At 44.0% G+C, this 26551-nt stretch overlaps 2 protein-coding genes across 2 annotated transcripts in view; one reads left to right on the plus strand and one right to left on the minus strand.

Moving 5' to 3' along the window:
• The first annotated feature begins 11584 nt into the window (after positions 1–11584).
• On the plus strand, positions 11585–14955 carry LOC135875633 (baculoviral IAP repeat-containing protein 5-like). Its single transcript, XM_065400587.1, has 4 exons — positions 11585–11731; positions 12023–12132; positions 13798–13915; positions 14207–14955. The coding sequence occupies exons 1-4, from the start codon at positions 11600–11602 to the stop codon at positions 14288–14290; spliced, it is 444 nt and encodes a 147-aa protein (XP_065256659.1). The 5' UTR covers positions 11585–11599; the 3' UTR covers positions 14291–14955.
• Positions 14956–14997: 42 nt separating this feature from the next.
• DZANK1 (double zinc ribbon and ankyrin repeat domains 1) overlaps positions 14998–26551 on the minus strand; it is a 33311-nt gene continuing 21757 nt past the window's right edge. The window contains exons 13-20 of the mRNA XM_065400586.1: positions 25039–25142; positions 22508–22582; positions 21512–21608; positions 19178–19272; positions 17557–17637; positions 16059–16186; positions 15472–15546; positions 14998–15163 (exon numbers count right to left, since the gene is read on the minus strand). Of these exons, the coding sequence (XP_065256658.1) occupies positions 14998–15163; positions 15472–15546; positions 16059–16186; positions 17557–17637; positions 19178–19272; positions 21512–21608; positions 22508–22582; positions 25039–25142 (821 nt within the window). The remainder of the gene's footprint in view (positions 15164–15471; positions 15547–16058; positions 16187–17556; positions 17638–19177; positions 19273–21511; positions 21609–22507; positions 22583–25038; positions 25143–26551) is intronic.

Here is a 26551-nt window from a genome sequence, read left to right on the forward strand (position 1 = left end):
CTTGTCCCCTAATGCCCCTGCTCTACTTGCGCTACATTGATGACATCTTCATCATCTGGACCCATGGAAAAGAAGCCCTTGAGGAATTCCACCATGATTTCAACAATTTCCACCCCACCATCAACCTCAGCCTGGACCAGTCCACACAAGAGATTCACTTCCTGGACACTACAGTGCTAATAAGCGATGGTCACATAAACACCACCCTATACCAGAAACCTACTGACCGCTATACTTACCTACATGCTTCCAGCTTTCATCCAGACCACACCACACGATCCATTGTCTACAGCCAAGCTCTACGATACAATCGCATTTGCTCCAACCCCTCAGACAGAGACAAACACCTACAAGATCTCTATCAAGCGTTCTTACAACTACAATACCCACCTGCTGAAGTGAAGAAACAGATTGACATAGCCAGAAGAGTACCCAGAAGTCACCTACTACAGGACAGACCCAACAAAGAAAGTAACAAAACGCCACTAGCCGTCACCTTCAGCCCCAACTAAAATCTCTCCAGCGCATCATCAGAGATCTACAACCTATCCTGAAGGACGATCCATCACTCTCACAGATCTTGGGAGACAGGCCAGTCCTTGCTTACAGAGAGCCCCCCAACCTGAAGCAAATTCTCACCAGCAACCACAGACCACACAACAAAAACACTAACCCAGGCACCTAAGTCCTTGCAACAAAGCCCATTGCCAAGTCTGTCCACATATCTATTCAGGAGACACCATCATAGGACCTAATCACATCAGCCACACTATCAGAGGCTTGTTCACCTGCACATTCACCAATGTGATATATGCCATCATGTGCCAGCAATGTCCCTCTGCCATGTACATTGGCCAAACCAGACAGTCTCTACATAAAAGAATAAATGGACACAAATCAGACGTCAAGAATTATAACATTCAAAAACCAGTCTGAGAACACTTCAGTCTCCCTGGTCACTCAATTACAGACCTAAAAGTCACAATATTACAACAAAAAAACTTCAAAAACAGACTCCAATGAGAGACTGCTGAATTGAAATTAATTTGCAAAATGGACACCATTAAATTAGGCTTAAATAAAGACTGGGAGTGGATGGGCCATTACACAAAGTAAAACTATTTCCCCATGTTTATTCCTCACAACTTCTTGTCAACTGCTGCAAATGGACCATTTTGATTACCACTACAAACTTTTTTTCTCTCCTGCTGGTAATAGAGATTATATATATATATATAATCTTCCTACTGTATTTTCCACTGCATGCATCCAATGAAGTGAGCTGTAGCCCACGAAAGCTTATGCTCAAATAAATTTCTTAGTCTCTAAGGTGCCACAAGTACTCCTGTTATTTTTGCGGATACAGACTAACACGGCTGCTACTCTGATTCCTTCTCTATGGTGCAGTTTTGATGGGTTCCAAGGGAGCTGTGCACAGCCTTTCCCCATTAGACAGCCACCACAACATGAGGCCTTTGAGGGGGCGGGAGTCCAAACAGGGGATTCTTTGTGCTCAGAGGACCCACCTGAAGAGGTAAAAAAGGAAGTTTTACATCCCAGAATGTTAACCATTTGTCTCCCCAACAACCAGCTATGGTTGTACTATGGAGTGACTCCAATCTCCTTTCCTCAAAATAAGCCCGTCCTCTCACACATTGACTCTATCTTAGGCCTTGTCTACACTATAAAGTTTTGTCCATAAAAGTTATGCTGCCTTAATTAAAGCTGCTGTTACAAGGAGCTAGTGTGGATGCTGACAACTCTTGCATCAGACACAGAGCAGTGCACTGTGGGTAGCTATCCCACTGTGCAACTGGCCGCAGGGTGCTTTGGGAAGGGTTTGCAATGCTTCATGGGGCAGGTACAGCGTCACATGATGCAGGTTTCTAGTCCCATCCTTCCAGGGGCATCCAGTAGATTGTCAGCCACTTTTCAACTGATGTGTGGTGGGGGCGGGAGAGGAGAGCGGTTTGTCTGGGGTGGGGGAGACAGGCTGACCTACCGACCTACCCTGCCATGTCATCCCCCAGCTTTGCATGGCACAGCAGTCTCTCCTGAAACAGCCCGCTCTGCCTGTCTGTGTACCTATGGTGCCGTGATTCCCTCTGAGTTCTCCTATAGCCGCATCCTGAGCAGCTCTGTGAGCTCAGCTCTCCATGCTGAGGAATGTCAAAGCAGCACAGCTGTCCCCCCTCCCCATGCTCCCTGCAGCAGCAGTTTGCCTGCCCCTGGGTTCCTAGTGCAGGGCAGAACAGCAGCATTCCCCATTAATGATTTGCTCTTTGTTCCCCAAAGGGAGCAGCAGGGTCAGCTGTCAGATACTTTCCAGAGCTCTGACGGGGAGGGGCACATGCCTGCAGGGCAGTAGAGATTAAAACAGTGAGCAGAGCGTCACCACAGGCATTGTAGGATACTGGTGGAAGCCAGTTATGTCGACAATACAAACAGCAGTGTCTACGCTGATGCTTTGTCGCTTTAATTTTTGCTACAAAAAGCTCTATGCCTCTCATGGAGGTAGTTTTATTTTGTCGGGAAAACAGCAGAGTTTTGACACCGAAAGTAGCTTTGTAGTGTGTACACGTCCCCTGTTTTGTCGGCCAAAGGCAGCTTTTGCTGACAAAACTTTGTAGTGTAGAAAAGGCCTTACATAAATGGAAAAGGGACCCGGAACTCTGAACTTCCAAATGGCTCTTTGCTGTTCAAGACCATTAGTATGAAAACAAGCACCCACACAAATCTCCATGGGGCAGCTGACTTTCTCTGGAATAGCCAGAGCCCTCTGGTAGAGTGTAAGTAACACATGCTATTCACTACTGAGCTTTCCTTTCCTTTTTGCCTCAGCCATTTGACTGCCAAGCAATCTTATTACTGATTAAAAAACCAACACCCCATCAATTTGAATTACGTTGCAGCTCCACTGAGCTGTACAATGACTGTGCAATTCCAGTTGCTAAACCAGCACCTTCTTACAGCCAGATTCAGCTGAGCAAACTTACCTTTGTGACTAATAATCAAATTTCACCTTCCTCCTACAGGAGAAAAATCAATCTTTCTAAGTGGCCTTACCTGTGTATGTTAATATTACGTGACATGGAAGCTGCCTATTTCATTTGGGTCATCTTGCATCTAGATCTGCAACATAAGATGAGCAGGGTAGGCAAAAGAGATTGTTTTATAATTCTTTGAGCACTAAATAATTTGGGCAAAATCATGCTTGGCACTTCACCTTGACAGAGGAATCTGATTACTCTTCGGACAAACAAGGCTGGGAACTGGCAAAGTCTGGTACATATACTGCAGTGGTTCTCAAACTTCTGTACCGGTGACCCCTTTCACATAGCAAGCCTCTGAGTGCTTTTTAATATATTTAACACCATTATAAATGCTGGAGGCAAAGCAGGGTTTGGGGTGGAGGCTGACAGCTTGCAAACCCCTATGTAATAACCTCATGATCCCCGGAGGGGTCCTGACTCCCAGTTTGAGAACCCCTGATATAATGCTACATCTGTTGTGTGTACATGTACTTTACACAACTACAAACATACATGGTGTAGCATTCTGACTGTTTGCAGACTAACAGGATAAATTGCATCACCCATCTCACGCGCACTATGGTCACTCATCCCTCTCCACCAAGACTAATAATATTCCAAACCAATGAGCAGCTTCTAATAGCTGTCATTTAAAAAAATATATCAACCTGACAAAAAAATGTTTCCTCCTTTCCTCACAAAAGGAGATTTGTGCCTGTTTTCGTTCTGCTGTAGGAAGGACTGAATGGCCTAAGGACAAACACAGAGCATCACCAGTAACATGCTCTGAGATGTCCTACTACAGAGAGCTGGGGCAAAGAAGGATGACTGTCCAACTCCATTACGCAGGCAGTTAGGGGACCTGTCCATATTGCACAAAAGCAGCATGCTGAACTGGTTACAGATACAACCATATGGCAGCGTAGGCCTGTGAGTAGCAAAAACCATGAGCACATGATGGCTACACAGAAAGTTAGCCATGCTCTGTGCTGTCACACAAATCATGTTTAGAGCCAGCCACACCATTAACTGGATACAAATTCCATGAGATGTTGCTGTATAGATAAGGCCTTAGGACTTGAGCCACAAAATTCTTATTCACTAATCCTTACTCATGGGAGAAAGGGCTTGCATGATTAGGCCCGTACAGTGCACCTATCATTGAGATTTTCAAAGCCAACTAGGTGATTCTGCCCCACAAATACCATTGAGTTATGTGGCTAAATGCCCCAGTCGGCTTTGAACATTTCAACCTTGGTGTAAAACACTAAGTTAATGTATAGTTAAGGTTCCACAAGGAAGCACTCCAAAGTCAGGAAATGAGAAAGTTAAGGTTTAACATGCAACTTTCATTCTATCATTTTGAACGTAGGCATTTACAATGGGATTTTTAGTCATGTGATCACATAGGATTTCAAATACCATTTTTCTTACAGCCTTAGATACACTCACAAATCTAAAATAACATATGAGCGTGTATTTAAAGGCTAATTTGATGCATACACATAAGTAGCACGATTAACCCTAACATTTGTATTTTCTGACTTTTGGATGCATTTTGAATTACAAAGGAAGTGCTTTGCAATTTGACCTGCTGGTACAAGCACTATGTCTTTTTATATTGAATAAAAGTAATTAATTAGCTTTCCCCAGAGAGATAAGCACATAATTGTGCAAAGTGCTGTGAAAAGTTCCTCAACCCAGCTGTATAAAACTCTTCTTTTTCTTCGTGTTACAGTCATTCAAAAATGTTGGTCAAAAATGTTAAACTTTGCCCTAAATATGCTTTTAATAGTCCATGTTATTTCTGGGTTTGATATTATTTCTATTGCAGTAGCATTAGAGGCTCCAGCTGAGACAGCAGTCCCATTATGCTGGGCTCTGTACAAACACTTAGGACTTGTCTGTACACAGATGTTGCACCAGTTTAATTAAAAATGTGATGTTAAATCAACTTAGTTAAACCAGTGCAAAAGTCTTTGTGGACAATCTTATTTTGGTACGGCTTCAGTCAATTACTTATTGACTGAAGCTAACCAAAATAAGACTGCTCACTTTTATAGTTGTACATATAACTATGTCACATAGAAGTCGCACTGTTTTAACTAATGGAGTTCACTGCTCCACCCACCAGATAACACTGCCTCCATGGGATTTGTATTAAATTTTCTTAATAACTATTTTCCTTTGTAATATTTTCTGTGGTGCATAATGTATTCATAAGAACAACATTTACAGGAGCTCATCTATTCCTAACTGAGTAAGCCAGGTTCTCACCTAGTAACAAAAAATGTTCTCAGTCAGTTTATTGCCTGGCCTGGAGGTAAATACAGTTGGCAGGAGACTGTCATCTCTCCTGAGAATACAATTACAAATTGTTAATGTCTAGTTTATAAGGGATGTTAAAATGAAACGTTCAAGTTTTGTACTGTCCTCAGATCACTGCATCCATTTGAACTGGACAGGAAAAAAAACCTCTTTAGGAGACTTTTAAGTTACACAGTTCTATTCAGATCTTAAAATGTGATCACAGTAATCGTTCTCAATTATTGTGGATTCTTGCTACTGAAGTACTATAATCTTATAGGAGATCTTTTTATTCACTTGTAAGGCATGGGATTTATCATGGTATTCCAAAATAAACCTTTCCACATGTATTGAAACACACATGCTGTTGACTCAGCTTATACTTGTATCTTGATGACTGATAAGTATAAAATCTTGGATGGCCAATCAGAAAGTTCTGGGTCCGAGCCCTGTTCATGATTTTTAAAAAAAAATCACTTCAAATATGAAGTTAAATAGTCACATGCTGGCACTCTTTGGGTTTACCTGGCAGCAGGCATCCTTGAATGCTGTCTTTGTGGTATTACGCACACACACATACCTGTAGAGAGTACTCATGCCAGCAGCAGAAATAATCCTCAGAACAGGGGTATGTGGGGCTGCATCAACATCAACCAAGCCTCATAATGTGACCACTAAACCCCACCTGGATTCTCTTGTCCTTTCAAGAGAATTAAGAAACTTCAACGTTCTTGTGTGCCTGGCTGCTGCCCACTGAACCTCACCACGCTTTCATGATGAATACACCAGATCTTATGTGATTTTTCCTGTAACATCAAGAAGGGACAACAATCCTAGCACCCCGCCATAATCCCAGCCTACAGAGCAAGCTTTCCTTAGATTGTGACTACTGTGGAAGTGACATTGTAATGACCATACTGGGGAGGTTCCATGTCTGATATGTCTCCATAATTTCCTGACCAAATTGGTTCAGTTTACAAGTAAAACAATGGATTTTTAACTGCCAGTCCTGCAGACTCAGCCTGGCATCTGAAAGTCAAGGATTTTTTTTCTGGCTCATGTATTACCAACCATAAAAATTCTGCAGTCAAAATGTAGCTAATTGTTCTACTGATGGTGCACAAACCAAAATACAATCCAGCTTACTCTCTTGGCTCTGGAATGTTTACAGGAATAAAAAGTAGCATAAACTTATTTATAGTCAGTAAGGTCAACAGCTTTGACTATAAATGGGAACATGTTTTTAAGTAAGATAGCACCACTTTTACATAGTTGCTTTTCAGATTGGAGCTGCCCTTTAAGAACTTCTCCATCTTTGTTGTTTCTGAAGCTGGAAAACAAGTTTATATGGGAAAAATATGAGGCCTGCATAATCAGCACAAAAACTGAAACCTGAAGGACAAGACTCAGAGACCACCCTCAAAGGGTACATGTCTTCACTGCAGAATTAGTCCAGGCTCTTACGTGGTGTTGGCTCTCTAACCCTCTTCCTGACCACAAAGAGATTTCTCATACAAATTTAGTTATACTTTCAATCTGACACAGCTGGGGATGTGGATTAAAGGCCAGGTTCCACTTTCACTTGGGCTGGCAACCAGCCCACTTTGGAGTGAGGACACAGGGTAAACCACTTTAGTGCAGACAGTTCTCCAATGCCTCCCCCCCGCCATGTTCTCAAAAGGACAGACAAGTTCTCACACAATTCACTGGGAAAGAATAAAAGAGCAGCTGACCTTACTGCAGCACAGAGAACCATGGGCAGTCAGTCCCCAGCAGTCCTAGCAACACACACGGGTGAGCGTAGCACCAGTGAGGATGCAGTAACTGGGGTATGGCTTTGCAGTGTGGCCTCTCACACATTGGCCAGGCTAACCGAACTGCTGATCACCTGGGCTAACTCTGCAGTGAAGACCTGCTGAAGCTCATAGATGAGGAAATATCCACAATTACTGCAATGGGTTCTATGCCAAAAGCACAACCTGCCCCAAATGTCAATGCATTATCCAAGTAATAGTATACCAGAGGACCCTCTCTCCCTCCACAGCAGAATGGTCAGCTGATAAGTAGAATAATTCCAAACCTTGATTGTGCCATCATTCACTCACGATTTGGGGGGAGACAAACAAGGCAGTTTCTTCCATGTGATCGACATCTAAGTTCAAAAACAGTGCAGCCTGCTTTAAAGTAGATCTATTTCCATCCACAGGAATGAATGTTGAGAATCTGGATTACAGACATATTCTGTCTGACACAGGCATGGGGGGGAGGATGAAGTAGTTTTGATTTCTTTGCAGAAATAAATAATTTTATTGAAAGTTAAGGCCGACATTTTCAGCAGTAATCTCTGATTTTTAATACATATTTTCAGACACCTATAGTCTGATTTTCAGATGCGCTAAACATGCTCACAGCTCCATCTGAAGCCCTCCAAAAATCCTGGCCCTTGGGTCTCAAGTTGGGCACCCAAATATTGAGGGACCCAAAATTAGTGAATATTTCTGAAAATTTGGGCTGGATGCCAGATATTCCACTTACTTACTTAAGGAGAAACATCAAGGGCTCCTTATTCTTAGAGACATGGTACTACCTGGCTATAATATTAATTCACACTATGAACTATGCACACACTACAGAACAAGTTTTTAAACATGAAGACAAAGTCCATAGGTAAAAATGTATACTTAGTTGCACTTCTATATTTGTATGTGCAATCGTAACTCCAGGCACAACCTGGGTACTTGCTCAGAAAAATGGTCATTTGGGCATCAATAATACAATTTAAAGGTCAAATAAGTACTCAAAAATTCCAAAGGCTGAGCAACAGTGCTCCCTTGTGCATCTGCCTCAAGGCCCCTCCCCAGCACCACCACAGCATCAATGAGCAGCTCTAGCTGAAATGTACACACTACTTGGCATTTATCCCCCTGAGACACTGCTCTGTTTCAGCAGCAGGAGATATCACTCAGATCCACCCTGAGCTATTATCTGCAGTGTAACATGAACATTCTTCCCAGTGAGAAAAATTCAACCCCCCTATATCAAATGAAGACATCAATGATTAACCAACCTTTTAGTCACCTGGAAGAGTTCTGCAGTGTGTAACTGTGGACACTATAATGGTGAAAGACGGCATCTTTTTTTCCCCTTCACCATAACAGGATCCAGTGGCTAGAAGCTGAAGCTAGACAAATTAAGAGTAAAAATAAGATACAAGTTTAACAGTGAGGGTAATAACCATTGGAACAACTTACCAGGGATTGTAGTGGATTCTCCATCACTGGAAAACTTTAAAATGGAATATATTTCTAAAAGATATGCTCTAGTTCAAAAAATTAATTAAGGCCTGTGTTATGCAGGAGGACAGATTAGATTATCACAATGGTCCCGTCTGTTGTGGTAACCTGCAACCATAGAGTTTTGAACATCAAAAGCTCCTTATTCTGCAGATCAGTCAGACTCACCACAAGACTTCCACCAGGAATACTCTCTCTCCTCTGTTGCAGGGACTCAGTCTACCATCGTGACCTATGAAGATGAAGCTAGTATAGAAAGTGTCTGAAGCCCACCGTATCAATAGCAGAAGACAAAAGAACACTATAAAATCTTACCACACCACTGAGAGAGCAGCTGAACAGTATTCTCCCTCATGGCAGTCTGAAAACAGAACCAGCAAAAAAGGTTCATTGCCCTAACAGAATAAAAAAGACAACCGTCAGCCCACGACAAAGAAATAATATTTTCCTGCTCAACTTTCAGTCTGGAGCCAAACATTATTGGCCTTATGAAGGCAATGGGAGTTTTGCCATTGATTTCAAAGGGGCCAGGATTTCACCCGACTTGAGTGTGTCCAACACTATGAGTAAAGATGGCAACTGCCTACATGACATGTGATGGCAGCCATAAAATCCTGAGATGATCCAGGACAAACATCATGTAAATGACATTGAAAGTTTTCATGAAGATAGTTGTGTAATATCTAGGTGTATTTATAATGAGTTTCAGTGGAACTGAGAAACAGGGTTTGACTAACTCCCTGAAAAAAGAGACAGCATAACCTTTGATTTCTTGTGAATTACAGACACCCACACAGAGGCTGTTATTCATCTGCCAATTGTGGCAAACATTCACAAAACAGAATTCCCTTTGGACTGGGTTGTTAAGGATTAGCCTAAGCGGTTGAGTGCCTCACAATACCTGTTATTAAAGTTACAGCATATTTTCCATAAAAGCTTGCTTTTCACATTAAATAAGGAGTTAAGCAGAACATACCGGTAAGAGCTAATTTACTATGCAAATTCAATACTGATCTTAGCAGGCAGTTATTACACTTGGACAGCTACAGCTTGTATTGTTCTTTTTAAAACCAGTAGCAACACCACCATCTTTTGCAGTGTTACTCTGTGGGAGCCAGCACATATGAATGAATACACTAAAGCACCACGTTGTGCGTCAGATAAGGTGGCTCTGTGCATAGCATACCTAACAGAAGGAAATAAGTTAAGACTAACAGAAATATATATCCCAACTTCCCCACTCAGAGACACACCTCATCTTTAGCACAACCATCATATACCTCAGAATATTAATCAAGCCTCAGTCTATCAGCAGCCTATCAGCTACCTTTCCCCAAACGGGCCACAATTCCACCCCCCGCACCCTCCCCGAGTTCTGTGGTCTGAGGTCAGTCTTTATTGTTGGTGCAAGTGGGATTAGCTCCCTGGACTGTATAGAAGAGGGAGACTAGCAACTACAAGCTATACAAGGGTTTCAAGCCCTCCTCAATTATAATATAAAAATTTAATCTTTAGGTAGTAGTAAACAAAACTGGCTTTCATGCTTCGATTATAAACCTCTTGGGGTGGGGACTGTCTTTTTGTTCTGTCTGTACAGTGCCAAACATAATGAGGTCCTGGTTTGTAACCGGCTCCTAGGCATGATGGTAAAACAAATAATAATAGTGCTCGGTAAAACGCAAGAAGCAGTCAAACCTGGATCAACTGAGTTTTCACCTGTTTGTGTCTGTTCCCTATAAGGGCCCAATCTCTGCTCCCAGCACAGACCCAAACCCATCTTCTTTGACTCCAGACTCCTTTTCTAGTTACAGGCTCAGACTGATGGGTGGGGGTTGCGATTCACCACCTTTATCACTGCTCATGCCGTTCCCAGGATGGGGGGAGCTCTGTCCTGCTCCCCAAACTACCACACAGCAGGGCTGGGGCAAAGCAGGGCAACATCACCACTCAGGGCAGAGTGCCTCAGCCCCTGCCCTCACACCCCAACATCTCCCACAGCTCTGACACTTGTTAACACCCCCGCAACCCTGACACCCCTAACATCCCCCCATGGCACCAGTGCCCCCCCCCACAGGTCAACACTCCCACAGCCCAGAAACCCCTAACATCCCCCCATGGCCCCAACGTCCCCTCAACAGCCCCTCCCTCAGGTCAACACTTCCACAGCCCTGACACCCCCCACAACCCCCATGCCCCTCCCACAGCCCCTCCGTCAGGTCAACAACCCCACAGCCCTGACACCCCTAACATCCCCCCATGGCACCAGTACCCCCCCCCACAGGTCAACACTCCCACAGCCCTGACACCCCCCCACAACCCCCATGCCCCTCCCACAGCCCCTCCCTCAGGTCAACACCCCCGCAACCCTGACACCCCTAACATCCCCCCATGGCACCAGTGGCCCCCCCCACAGGTCAACACTCCCACAGCCCAGAAACCCCTAACATCCCCCCATGGCACCAGTACCCCCCCCCACAGGTCAACACTCCCACAGCCCTGACACCCCCCCACAACCCCCATGCCCCTCCCACAGCCCTGAAACCCCTAATATCCCCCATGGCCCCAACGTCCCCCCCACCCCTAACATCCCCCTGCCCCTCCCTCAGGTCAACAACCCCACAGCCCTGACACACACACACACCCCCGGTCACTCTCTCATCTAAACACCCTCAAAGCCTTGACACCCCCCCCAACCCCCATGTCCCACAGCCCCTCCCTCATGTCAACGCCCCCATGACCCTGACACATCTCTCTATCTATATCCCCGCCCATCAACGCCCCCAGGCTCCCGCCCCGTCTCACTGTGACGCGCTATTCACGCACGAGGGGCAGCCGCTATAACGGCCCAGCCCGCGCGGCCACCCCCTAAACTACAGTTCCCAAGGTGCCCCGCGCGCGCGTGTGCGTGCGTGCGGCCGCGCCCAGTCCCGGCAGCCCCCGCGCCGCCGCCGCCGCCGCGATTTGAAGATGAAGTGCCCCGCGGCCGCCGCCGCCGCCGCGCTCCTGCCCGCCGAGTGGCAGCTCTACCTGAGCGAGACCCGCCTGGCCACCTACCGCAGCTGGCCCTTCACCGAGGGCTGCGCCTGCACCCCGGAGCGGGTGAGGCTGGGAGCCGGGGCGCAGGCGGGCCCCGCTCCTGGCCGGCTCCGGCTGCCCGTCCCGCGCAACCCCCGCCCGCGCTGTGAGCGGCTCGGAGGCTGCCCCGGTTCCCCGGCGCACTGAGCCCAGGCCTGGGACTGGGCTGCGGGGGACTCCTCCCCCAGGACCCCCGAGCCTGCGGGACTGGGGCATCCCCGCCTCTCCCCGGGCCCCTGCTGTGCCCGCCGCCAGCCCCAGCGGGAAGGAGCTGGGGGGTCTGGCTGATCCCGTCTTTCTCTCCCCCCGCTCCAGATGGCAGAAGCCGGATTCATCCACTGCCCCAGTGAGAACGGGCCTGATGTGGTGCAATGCTTCTTCTGCTTCAAGGAGCTGGAAGGCTGGGAGCCGGAGGATGACCCCGTGTAAGTATCCCAGTCCATGGGGGCCACAATAGCCCTGCACTATGCCTACAGGGGCTTCTTCAGATAGAAGCTGCCTGTTATAGGGGAGAATAGACCCCTGCAAACCAGGATGCCAAAAAGTCCTATGGCAGCATTCATTTTCTTGCCCGTGTGGTACATTGCCAACTACTGTCTAATTACACATCACTGAAGCTACCCAGCATGTGCCTCCTGGGTGGAGTTATCCCCTGATTATTGCATGAATACAGGATTATGTATTGAATTTATGCTCCTCAAAGGAGAACAAGGAGCCTCTGCTGCCCCAGGGCTGCTTTGGTAGCTGGACCCAATGTTCTTTTAAGTATCACGAGGAAAACTAATGTCCTCTGTGTGTCCTCAATAAGTAACTTGAATTTTTACTCAGGAGTGGAGCCAGTCTATTGGACCTCCATGGAAGGAGTTCCACTGTAGGAATCACAATAGCTTCCCCCTCTGGGAGTGTGTGAAAGTCACAAACACAGAGGTTAGCTAAATATGGGAGTGAAGCCAGAGTACATACTATGCAAGACAGCACATCGCTGATCAGCAACTGGAACACTCCTGTCTTTAACCTCCTCCAGGATGTTGTTCTTCACTCATGCCAAGTGAGACATGGTTATGTTCTACTTTTCTTAACTAATAGAAATCCCAACAGAGGACTAGGCTCCTTAAAATAGTTCCCTGAACCCATAGCCCAGTTGCTATGGGTTTGGGACTGAGCCCTGAGGAGACTGAAATGGCTGAGAGTGAGGAAACTACTTTAGGATTGAAATGCCAGCTGAATCTCAAGGGTGGAGTGCTTTAGCAAAATACCAGTAAGTTGGTATCTCTCAGTATCGCAGGGTGTGGGGTTGGGGAGTGACTCACTTGTGGCTCTGTGAGTAGTGGACATACGGTAGAGCAGAGGTTCTCAAACTCTTTTTGTTGACAGCCCCCTTTTCAAATGCAATGTTCATCACAGACTCCCAACTGATAAACGGATTGATAAAAGTATGTGTACTTCAAATAAACACGTACTGTTAGCAATGCTTTAAGAAAAAAGTATAAGTACTTAAAGTTATGTGAGATGGGTGTGCCTGCTTCTTACTGCAGCCTCTATCCAGAGGCAAGAGGGAGGGAGGGGACTGCAGATGTGCCCTGCCAGATTTCTGCCTTCCATTTGGCCCTGCTACCTGAAGAGCTGATGTAGCAGGGCAGAGCAGTGGTGTCTCTCTCCTTGGCTAGCTGTTGCCTGCTCATGCAGTCAGTGGCTCTGAGGCAACTCCTTCTGATGGCAGGGGGAGATCTCTCTTTTGCAGTGACACTGCAGTTTTTGGTTGTGTGCCCCCGCTCCCCCAGCCCAGACAGGTTAGGTGGAGGTGGTGCTCCCTCCCTGGGCTAGTGAACATTTTGATGGCTCCCCCTGCCATCAGAAGGGGTTGCCTCACACCATTGACTCCACGAGCAGGACCCCACATGCGGGTCCCCCCCACCCCCCCGGCATCACCTCTGCTCATAACATTTTGTGGACCTCCTGTGCAGTCTCTAAGGCCTCCAGTTTGAGAACTGCTGTGGTAGAGGATGGGGTGAAAGCAAGTAACTATTGAAATGCTTTGCGCTGGAGTACAGTTGTGTGCCTTTAACATGAGCCTGGTCTCCCTTTCCTAGAGATGAGCACAGGAAACACTCCTCTGGCTGCGCTTTTCTCTCTCTCCATAAGAACCCTGTTGACCTGACACTGCAGGAATTCCTGAAACTGGACAAGGAACGAACAAGAAACATGATTGTACGTACAGCTCAGAATTGGGGTGTTTTAGGTCCTCTATTCCAAAAGGCTAATGTAGCCTCCAGTCCTAGGACCTGTTAGGTAGCCTCCTGAGAATTTGGCTTCCTTGCCAAGGAGACACTTCATTACTCTCCCCTCTGACATGTGTTGGGCCAGCCAGCATGTCACCTTGCAGTTCCCTGCCTTTGCCCTGGGGGGAGTGCTGAGCTGTAGTACCTTGTCCTTTCCCACCAAGCTGAGCGTGATACTGCCTGTAGTAAGCTGAAGGAATTTTATTTTTGATCTTTCCAGAAAAAGCAAATCTCTCAGAAAGTGACGGAGTTTAAGGAAGAATCACAGCGTGCACGTCGTGATATTGAGAAGCTGGTCTCCTAGGCCCCTGCGATTTGCCTTGTGCAGTGTCTGACTTGTATATGTTCTCTAGAGTTGCCTCTTTGTGCCTGGCTGGTGGTAGTTGTTCAGGTCCCTTTCATGCAAGGATCAAAGGGATATATACTTATAAACAAAGGGGGAGATTTTCAAAATCACCTAAGGCATTTAGGACTGCAACTACCATTGACGTTTGTGTTCCTAAATCTCTTACATGACTCTGCAAACCTCCTTTGAAATTTTCTCATGTTGACACATAAATAAATGTCTAAAGGAAACTTAATGCACAATGATTTATTTAACTGCTCAAACTGAGTATTCTATAGTGAAGTCTAACAATCTCTCCTATTAGAATAGTTCACACAATTCATTTATTTTAAAATGTGAAATATAAGTTAATCACAGTAAATGCTGTCTTAGAGGCACCCCTGCAGAAGTGGGGAATGATCCATTTAAGATATTTCCAACAGCATCCTAATCTGAAAGGCACAATTGCTCTCCTTGGGCTCAATCCTGTAGTTCTTCTAAGGATAAGAAGATTACTTGTGATTTTTGATATCAAAAGGTGTCAGCTACTTGCTTGATTCAAAGCCACTTGGAGTCGGTTTAAAAAAAAAAAAAGCCTTGGCGATACAGTTTTTTAAAAACAAAAAAACCCACTTTCTTCCAAACATCTATAGCATCCCGCTCCACCTTGGATAAGAAAGCTACAATCAAGCCATGGCCAGACTGAGATTCTTGGGCTTGGTCAGTTTGTCCAGCATTCCCTGTCCAAGCTTACTAGCAAACAATGAAATTATTTCCTCATTCCCAGTCTTCAGGGCCAAGTCATATGCTGATAAGCCTTTTTCATTCTTCTTTTTAATGTTTGCATTACAGCTGTAAATAAAGAACAGACTGCTCAAGCTACTTTAGAAAAGGAATCTGTTTCAAATTACTATAACTCAAAAGTAAATCACATACGGTCAGTTTCTGATGCTTACTCGTGTTGTAATGTGAGTGATGATATCAGAGTCTGGCCCTGGGTCCTGTTGTACATGTACAGTACACTATTAAGTCAACATAAGTTGAGGGCACTCAGCTCCTTGCAGGATGAAGCCCATACCTGTTACTGATTACTTCTGTGGGATGCATGTAGATTACACATAGCCCAGAGCTGCACTGGATGCCACAACAGCAGAACTTACCCTAACAAGACTTTGATGCATTTCTTTCCCTCTAATCCAAGCAAAATTGCCTCATGAAGAGCAGTGTTGTTATGCCTGTAGGGGAGGAAAACAGGGTGTACTCAAATAATTTCTATTATTTAAAAAGAAAGTCATGACTTTATTTAGAGAAATGTTTTATCTCTACTAGTATATCAACTGCCTCAAACTAGGTGGGAAAATCAAGGACCAACAAATGTAGTCTCTGGTGAGGTGACTGTCTTCTTTTTGATAAGGAGAAATGGGGTAGGAGAACATTAGGAGTGGGGGAAAAGAAGGAAGGTACTAGTGACAGGAAGATTGAGGGGAAGGGCTTAGGAGGAGGATTGAGGCTTTGTAGAGCTAAAATATGGGACCACATTTTCAAAGCTGGCCAACTAAAGTGAAGCAATAAAACGGGGAGTTGTCTGTTGATTTACCTGTTTGCAAGTGTGGGTGTTTTTGTTTGGTTTTGAAAATTTGATTCACAGTCACTTTAGGAGATTAGTCCCTTTTGGTGAAATATAAGTCTCAAGTCCCTCCGCGGGTCAAGCTCTATAGAGGATTCTGGATAGAAATTGCTTACTTACGGTCCTGACTGCTGGTCAATATCAGCACCTTTCTGGACAAGAACTGGAACCACTTCATCATGTCTGTTTAGGACAGCAACTGTTAAAGCAGGTCGGTCTTCACTGCTGGTGCAGTTTGGGTCAGCTCCCTGGAATGTGCAGAAAAGGACTAGCTATTACAAGCTATACATGTTTCAACTTGCCTCCCCTGATTTAATATAACAAACTCAGCTTTAGTTGTCACATGTACTGTCACAGTCTCTCTCAAATCTGCTTTAACATTCAGAAACACTAGAGAAACATTCAAACCTGGAAAATTCAACTTTCATGTATTTGTCCGGGGAGGGATAGCTCAGTGGTTTGAGCATTGGCCTGCTAAACACAGGGTTGTGAGTTCAATCCTTGAGGGGGCCATTTAGGGATCGGGGCAAAAAAAAAAAAAAAAAAAAAAAAAAGGGCTGGTACTTGGTCCTACTGTGAAGGCAGGGGACTGGATTCGATGACCTTTCAAGGTCCCTTCCAGTTCTATGAGATAGGTATATCTGCATATTTAAAAAAAAAAATAAGAGGGAGAGAAGGTCAAAGGCTTCCCCACCCAGCTTGCTTTGTGGCCACAACTCCAGGCAGAGGTGGTGGTAGTGTTGTGATGATGGATTTGGCCAATGGAGAACTCCCCAACCTGCTTTCACCTCAAAGCTCTCGCTCTCCTTGTGTTCTACTGTGTAGTACATCACCATAGAGTGATGGTGCATGCCCTACTGTAGGGCAGGCTTGTGGCAGGTCAATTAAGGATTTGACCTTAATCCACAAAATGGTTACAGAAAAGGTTACTTTTTTCCTTACTACAATGCTTTTGGTGGGACCAGGGCGAACTCATATATCTGTTCATTATCAATTTTGGAAGAGAATGTATGCAAATAGATTTTCCTGTTTGGTTTTTATTTACATGTTCCTTTTCTTTAATACTGGGGGCAGTAAGGCCCAGGGCCTGAAAAATATTTAGGGCTGGTCTACAGTACAAAGTCAGGCTGACTTAACTACATCGTTTAGGGCTGTGTAAAACATGCTGTGTGCGATGCAATTAAGCTGCTCTAAGCCCCCGTGTAACACTGCTAGGACGATGGAAGAATTCATCTGTTGACTTAGCTACCGCACCATGGAGAGGTGGATTTACTACACTGACAGAAGAACCTCTTCCATTGCTGTAGTAAGTGCCTATGCTATAGCAGCACAGCTGCTGTGATACCGCTGTAGCATTTCTAGTGTAGACGTTCCCTTAGGCTCCTAATTTCCATTGAAATCAGTGGAAGTTAGGAGTCTAAGTACTTTTGAGGATCTAGGCCTAAAAGCTCTACTGCAGTGATCTGCCCTTGGAACAATTTCTGTTGGGTTACGTTTATTATTTTTCTTATTAAAAGTCATGAAGGCAGGACTAAAGTTCATGAAGTAAATGGACAATGGGCCTGGATCTGTGTCTTGAAAACCTGAACTAGAAATTACTTTATCTTTTTAAACTTACTTCATCAAGCAATTGTTCTACCAATGAAATTTTTCCTTCCCCTTCTGGACCCACTTCTTTCAGGAGCTGTCTAGCCTCAGGCTGTGAAAATACAGAAAGCAACACCACTCGATAACATTTCACAAAGTAGAAATATGATTATAGGGAACTCACACTGGCAGAGTAGTGCAAATGTAGCTGAGGGCAGAATTTGGTCTTATGCATGTTAGGCATTTGAACCTCACTAGTCCACACACAATTTCTACAAAAAAAGGCTCACTCTCCCCACTTCTGAGCAAATATTGAACAGCAGGGTGCTATCGTCAACTGTCATATTACTAAGGTCCCAATCCTGTAAACACTTATACATGTGCTTAACATTACTACCATGAGTAGTCCTACTGAAATAAAATAAATAATCAAGATAATAAGGTTAAGCACATGCATATCTTTGACAATTCAGGGCCTTTGACTTCCTGTTTTTACAAAATACGCTGCATAATATTTACTAGCATACTATGAAGTTTTATCAAATAAAACTAAACTCCAATTGCCAAAGCACATTAACAAAATACACTTTGCGATTTGCTAGCCTTGCTTTTTAACTCTGTTTGTTCACTTAAGCCAAATTCCAGCACCCAGCCTGAAAATCTGGGCTGTACATGGGCGACATGAGGACAGAAAGAGGTGGGAACTCCTACTAGGCCTCAGCATCACTCTATGGCATGCAAACTCAAGTCAATGGCGGGATTAGCCTATGCAATTATTTTCACCCCATAGTTTCCCTAGATCTGTGGCCCAGTGGCTTTCGGCTGAGCCTGAGTATGTGCTAAGCCCCGGAGAGACTATGAAATAGCAGGGAGTGAGGGAAGCACTTTCGCATGTAAAACCCATACCGTGGCCTCGGCCCATTGCCACACAGAGGTTCTCGTGAAGTAGGGCTTGCAGAAATGTGATCTTTTATTTGGGGTGAAACTCACTCGAAGTGTTTTTATTTTTGCACTGAAAATCAGTTATCTGGTTTTTTGTTCCTTTATTTTTTTAAAATCCCTGAAAATTCAGTTACTCGTGTTCTATTTCTTACAGGGTAACATGGCAAGTCTCCTCTTGTCCCCACTGGATAGATGATGTAACCACATGTGGCTTGCCTTTAAAGGTTTCCATAGCACATCTTCTGTAGCATTAACACTCCCAATTTGTAACAGTGACAAAGATTCTGGACCTGATCCTGTTCCAATGGGAGTGCTACCATTCACTTCAAAGGTAGAAGAATGGGTCCAAAATACTTTCATTAAGCTACTTGCATAACCAATGCAGTAATGCTTTGGTTAAAAAATGAAAGCTATCTAGTTTAAAAAAAATCTTTTTCAGAGAGTAGGGGGAAATTTGGTTAAATCCAACTTCTACAAAAATATATACATGCCAACCAACCATTCCTATTTAGGAAAGACGGTCCTTATTTTTTAAACCAAATTTGACTATTTTCCACCTTTCCCTTCCAAAATGTTCTCCTAGACCAATGCATTTGGAAGGTGTTAAAAAATAAAGCAGCCCAGTTTTTCCATTGGATGTGTCGATTAGCGTTAGCACTTTGGCAGTCCCAGTATCCTTCCTACACTCACAGATTGTAGTATATACATACAGATAGCTTATTTTCTTTTTCGAAAAATGTTCTTGTCTTCTTTGTTCTTTTTACTTTTTCTCTGGGGCTTGAGATGCTGTGACCCTCTTCACACACTAAAATGGGAGAATCCAGAGTTAAAACTAAAAGTGATACTAGTGGTGTAACAAGAACTCAGGAGCCATTCATACATTGTTGTGGCAGCATGAAATCAACCCCTTTCCAGAGCGCCCCATTTAAGTGGCCCCTTGTGCTGGCCATTTGCACTGGAATGAACTTCAACTGGAGTGTTTCAGATTTGAATAGCATTGAAAATGGGTTAACTCCACAGACCATGCCACATCCCAAATCTCAGGTGACTTGGTTTACAATAGCTCTAATAAGGAAAACTGACAGGAATGTGTAAATGCAGCGTTGTAACCGTGTTGGTCCCAGGATATTAGAGAGACAAGGTGGGTGAGGGAATATCTTTTTCTGGACCAACTTCTGTCGCTGAGAGAGAGAAGTTTTTGAGTTTACACAGAGCTCTTCTTCGGGTGCACGCTCGAAAGCTTGTGTCTCTTACCAACAGAAGCTGGTCCAATAAAATATATGCATTTATAAGACTAGTGTTGATCTTAAATGGCAATAGCTGTTGAAGCAAAAAAGCCAGAGCCTAACAGGTGGCCTGATTTTCACATGTGTTGAGCATTCACGCCTCCTACTGAAGCCAATGGGTGCTGCGAATGCTCAGCGCCTTGGAAAATTGAGCCCTAGGATTTTACACGTCATCAATTCTGTTTCATTTGTCAAATGTAGCAAAACCAAACCCCCACAAACAACAGCTAGAAGTTGTGGCCTTCAGATATTAAACAAACACCTGTCAGGGATGGTCTAGGTATGCAGGAGCTGGGACTTGATGACCACTTGAGATCCCTTCCAGCCCTACATTGCTATGATTCTGTTACTGCCCAATTAGAGCCAGCCAGTGTCACTGTGCATGGATTTTACAACTAGGATTCAAAAAACTGAGCTTCAGCTGCACTTACGTGATCTTTTCAGCTATTCTCTGAAGATGTAATTCAGTGTCTGTGAGCACTCAACACAGCTGCACAATGCCTGTAAATCACTTAGGCCCAGATCCACAAAGATACTGAAGCACCTAAACCCCAGACTTGCTTGGTGCCTATGTTTCACCCTCCAGGCATGCACCCTGCTGCCTCCCGTTAGGTGTTCAGACTCCTGTCTCTCCCCTTAAGCCCTAGAGCGATTCACAAGATAGGCGTATGGATGCCTAACCTGCATGCAGGGCTCAATCCAGTAGGTGTACTCAGAGGCCCCCAACTGGATCAGGTCCCATTCAAAAACTAGGGTGGGTGGGAGTGGTACCTGCCTTATAACTTTTAGCCCTGTGGTCAGAGCACTTGCCTGGGATGGGGGGGAAAGAGGATTTGAACAAAGATCTCCCACCTCCCAGGAGAGTGCACTAACCACTGAGCTGTGGATATTCTGAGGAGGGCAGGGTCCCTCAGTCTGTCCTGCTGAAGCTCTTCTCCTGTGAATAAATAATGAAAGAGTGAGTGGAGCACGGTGGCTGGACTCTGGGTAACACACCTCCCGGGTGGATGCTCTAACCACTGGACCACAGAGTCTTTCCCTCTGTGGCCCAATGGCTATTTAAGTATTTATCCACAGTGGAACAGCTCCAACATGAGAGCTCAGTGGTTACAGCACTCCTGTGAGAGGGAGGAATTGAACCTGGGTCTCCCACATCTCACAGAAGTGAGAGAAAACCATTAGGATAAAAGTTATAAGGTGGGTACCAGCGGCACCACCACCTTCTCCAGCTGTTTTGTGTGGAGAGAGGCAGGCCTAGCTCATTCCCTCAAGAAACCCTTCAGGAGCCTAAGTCACCTGACTCCAGGAGAGAGCTTCCTGGTTGTGCACAGGCGCTTCTCTGCAGCCCGGACTTAGGTGCCTACATCTGTGAGAGGGGTGAAATTTAGCACAGCCCCCTCTTGTTGGCATCTCCCATTGGCTTCCTGCCTAGCATGCTGGATTTTGTGGATTGCATTTTAAGACACCGATCTCTTCCCATTCTTTGTATAGAGAGCCTAGGCACCTAACAAGGCTTTATGGATCTTGTTGTTGTGATTTTTCTAGGCACCTAAGAATTAGGTACCGCAATGCTTAAGCCCCTCTGTGGATCCCACCTTTAAATCCCACTTACACCCTATTTTGAGGTTTTAAATGTTGCAGGCTGTCTGCACGGTGGTAAATTTCCCGTTTGAGCATCTAACATGTCATTCATAGGAGACAGATTCCTATTCTTGAGTGCTGTAGTTAGTCAGATTGTAAAGATATAGGAAAACTCACCCAAACTAGCCTGACTATCATACCGTCCATCTCTGCCTTCTGTCACAGTACTCAGATAATGATTGTCAAACTTCATTGGTTTACCAGTGAGAATATCCTGGGGAATCATAACATGTGGACATTTAATCAGATGATCGCATAATGCTGTAATATCCTCAGTGGCATGAAATGGGAGGAAGTTATATATAAGAAAAGATATACAGCTATTTAATGTCTTCAATTTTAGTTAATACTGTTTCAGCCCAGGCAAAGGAAACAGGTTTTTAAAGCACCTCACTATTCAAGACTCGTTTTAATGCAAAAACTTGAACATCACCTCAATATTGTGAAATGAAGATACACATCCAAAGAAAGGCATTATATATATTCATTAAGAAAACCTCTTAACGTATTGCTTGCCAAATGAGATACAGCAATAAGAAGCCAAACGATACACCTTCTGAAACACCTTTCATCAGGGTGCCATCCAAAAGAAATATTCTCCGAGTTGAACTGGATTCCTTGGAAGGATTGAGAACGTGGGTGAACAAAGTAATATTGCAGGAACATGCAGAGCCTCAGAGCAAAATTAGCAAAAGCTCTGGTATGTGCTGCCTCTCAACTGTATTTAGAATTAGAAAACCTGTGCCACAAGACAAGCAGTTGCAGTTTGGAGAGTAGGAAGATTTGAGAGGAGGAAAGTGGTGTTAAGGCTATTAAAAATCTCAGTTGAAAGAAGAATGTTAATATTAATAGCATACTTTATAAGATGCCTTGGCAATGAATACAAGATAACAACAACATGACTATGAAGTCTGGTTTGAGCCATAGGGATTCCTGTTTACTTAGCTCAAACAGAAAAGAAAAGACTTTCACTTTAGAAAGGAATAACATGCTCTCAACAAGAGAAATTCTGGAATAGGGTTAGAGATACATATTCATGCTGAGCTGTCAAGCAATGGCTATTGGCTCAGTAGGTCAACTTCTCCAATGATTAGCCTACTCCCCTAAACTGACCTTGTTTATGGCAAGAATGTAATTTAATCTGAGACTGACTTCATAACCATCCTCATGGACTGTAGCAGAAATAATCTATAAGGAAAAAAGCACAAGTTAGCACCTCTTCTTATAAAAGTACAGGAAGACAGTTTCAGTAATGCTAAGTAGTCCTGCTGTCGGCTGAAAGTGTTTATCAACTGAATCAATATATCCATAAATAAATAATACAGTAATAGTAACAATAATAATTAATAATTCACACTTTACGTCTTTATAGCACTGTGTGCACATTAACTAATCATCTTTCCACTTTAACTGAGTGAAGGGGTACGAATTTATAACAGGTGATATTTTGAGGTAAGTAGAGAAACCTGAATGACTGAAAATGCCAAATGTCTAAAAATATTAATGATTCCTTATACTCTCATCCCAAAATGTTGTACATGTCATGAAACAGATTCACACCCATGGCTGCAGAGGGATGGCATTTACACACACACACCCTGCACCCACAGGGGCAGTTGTGTGCAAATACTATGGTGCACAGTGCTCCATAAATACAATAGATGCAACTGATATGATAAATAGAGATGCTTTACCATGAAGGAGGGCGGATGCTAAGTAAGCATATTTCTCAGCTGACCTGGCCTATCTCCCACTCACTTTTGGCTACAGAGCCCCAGTGGAGCATGAGATATGGGCAGCTTGTGCCACCCTGCTCCAGGAAGACTTATCGCCAGTGGACAATTTCCACTTGGGTTGTGCCAGTTTGCGCCAGCACATGAGCAGAACGCTGTGCATACAGGGCTAACTTCACCCACTACTGAAATGCAGCCTGCTGTGGGGAGGAAACGGCACCATTCTGTGGCAGCCACACCATATAACTATATGAAAGTGATTTCAAGAGGGGAAATGATGTTATTTATAAAATTGAAACTACAGGGAAATTTCAGACAAGTGGCACACAGCTAGTTGGCTTATGAAAGCTGATAAGTTTACAATGCAAGTTGGCATCACTGCAGGCTGAGAACTTTGATTGATATATATATATATATATATATTCTGCATGAAACATGAAAAAGCATTAATAAAGACCAAATATTGGCATTTGCCTTGAATCAGCACTGATACTTTTCTTGGCAGAGGTTTCATTACAGTAGGATGATAGAGGCCTAGAAATTGCAAGAATATCCCTCCTGGAGATATTTTCCATATCTTTCCAAACTGCATATGCCTGAACCTTCTCTCAAAGAAAACGAATTGCAATGGGCCTGATTCTCCTCTACACCTCTCTGGCAGCGTAAAAAGGCTTTAAAATAGACACCACTCACATTACCCTCACATTCAGGACCCTGCACAATGTCAGAGTGGTAATAAGAATCTGATGGAATGCCATACCTCCACAAAGTACATGCCATTCCTGCTCCCAGGCACATGTAACATATCTAAAGCATGTATTTTTTCCAACTGTTTCTGTTTGATATGATTTTTGCATTTGTGCCATTGAGAGCAATCACTGCATGTAGAAGAAACCTCAAATTTCCATCTCCCCAGTATGACCATTTTAGCCACCAATACAGCCACAGCTAACCATTTTTTAGTGTTGACTGGTGACATTAAGTCAGCTAATATCCCTAATATGCACAAGCCAAGTGCCTAGTACTGAGGTAAGAACACATTGTTCCAATAATGGCATAGGTTGTGGCAGAAATAAAGTATTCGAGACAAAGTGACCTGCTGCTGTCTGCTGGGAAATTCATCCCTATGCAGAGGACTAGCCCAAGGCAAATGCACCACTTATAAGTAGGACTTAAATAGTGCATTGGCCTTGTGCTGACCCAAGGCACAGGGGTGAACATCTGCTCTGGGATATAATAAAATCAGCTGAATAACACCTCTGCTCTGATCAGTCAGCAAGGCCTTTAAGGTTGTGGTGACCATCCCCCCTAACTTCGGGGGTGGTTCCAAAGAGAATATGTGAGAGAAGGAAGGGAATTATAACTAGAGAGAAAGCAGAAAGAACTCAACAGCAAACTAAGAAGAAAAAACTGGAATAGAATGAAAGAAGTGAGAAAAAGAGAACAAAGGGGAATTAGAAAAAGCAAGCAGGAAAAAAAGTAGGACAGAAATAAAACACAGGTAGATGAATCAAGACAATAATTGGCACAGTTATTTAGGCCAGGTCTATACTACAGACTTCTGCTGCGTAGCTATATCGGTCGGGATGGGAAAAGGTGTGTGATCCCTGAACAACACAGCTGTGCCAGCAGAACCCCCTAATGTAGATGTAGTTCTACTAGCAAAGCTGCACTTCAACCGGCGTAGCTTGTTTCATTCATGGGGGGTGGGTTTACTATACCCGTACAAAGTGCTGCTTTGTTGGTATGGCTGCAGCCATAGTGCACTGGTATTCCTATACTGGTAAAGCGCTTCTAGTGTAGACATGGCCTAAGGGGCTAATTTTCTAGAAAATAAAACAGTATTTTGATCAGCTTTATTTTCTCTTCAATCGTTCCTTGATACATCACAAGAAAAATGCTATTTCTTACCTTTCCCATTCGAGGTTCTCCAATCAAAGCCCTGAACTCTGGGTTGTTCTGAGCATAGCTTCTAAGATGAGCGCAGACATGATCTAACTGTTTTCTCCAGTACCCTAAAAAGTAGGAGTTATGAATATGAAAATACCCTGTAATTGTCATCAATAACTCTTCCACTGATGTGGTGGAGTAAGTAAAGAATTGTAGATTTTGACCAGGACAAACAACACTGCGTTTTTCTGTAGCAAATCCAGCTGACCAAGGAGGAGGAAAAGAAGCAAGCTGCACCCCATAAAGGGGTGAAATAATACACTTCCTCTCAGATCAAAAGTGGAGCACTGAGTCATTCCTTCCCAGAGCTCCTCTTGGGATGGAAAAGTTATGTGCTGCCCCATATTCAGTGTTGAGTCTAAAGACTCAAGCTAGCCCTATGTGACAGAGAATATAAAACAATTTCAGGGGAAAAACGGTTAGTGTTAGTGCCATATTAAGCCTGAGTTATCAGGCATGACTGAACTGATTTTCAGGAAATGTGGCTTGCTTTGTAGATCTCACTGAGAGTTAAAAATGAAGCCAGGTTTGAAAACTGCATACACTGTAACAGCGTATAAGGGGTTCCAGTTTGTATTATAGACTGTATTACTGGACAAATACTTTATAATTTCCTAAAGAGAGAGTATATTTTAAAGGCATAATCACAAAGAAATACAGATAAGGCTGAGTTTTGACATGCAGTTTGTGGGGAATGGGAGGAGTTCTAGCGAAACAATATTGGCTCATTAAGTCCAGATGAAACTGTCTCTGTACTTTCTTCCATAGGCGCCCCTCCTCTTGAAATGGACTGAGCTGATACAACTGACAATTGCCTTCTCATCTTTCAGTTCCCTTTTCCAGACTCACTTCTCAGACAGCACCTATGAGAAATTAGCCAATTGCTAGGTAGCATCTAGGGGGCAGCTGGAGACAGTTTATGCATATAGCAAACAAAAAAACAACAATGTGGAGCTGCCATTAGATGTCCCAGTCTTAACACTGATCTCTCTGCTTGTACGTTGTATCTCTTTCCCCAATTTTCTGTCTGCTCTTTGTCTATCAGACTGCAAGCTCTTTGGGGTAGGGGTGAATAATATCTAGAACATTTTGGGTGCTGCCACAATCTAAATAATTAATAAGAAGTCAGAGTAGGATTTATTTTTAATTCTTTTGCAATCTGAATCCATTATTTCCAATGCAATACTCTGTGTTTAGTGGACAAAGGGATGGAAGGACTCGTTTTAAACCTTAAGTGGCTATGTATCAGGATCCAGCCAACTTTACTGTCGAGTGCACTTATAGAAAGTACAGAGAGTAAATAAACAGTGTAGGTGTGACAAGCCTCATTTAGTCGAAACAGTAAGATCACCCTGACCTTACTCTGGCCTGCTGTAGGACCAGAATAGGAACATGAAGCCAAGGCAGAAAAAGAATGGTACTGTGCGGCTTTAATAAGACAAGACAAGAGCAGAAGAGAAAATATACTGGGTGG

Source organism: Emys orbicularis, chromosome 3, assembly GCF_028017835.1.
Source record: "Emys orbicularis isolate rEmyOrb1 chromosome 3, rEmyOrb1.hap1, whole genome shotgun sequence".
Classification (NCBI taxonomy): Eukaryota; Metazoa; Chordata; order Testudines; family Emydidae; genus Emys; species Emys orbicularis.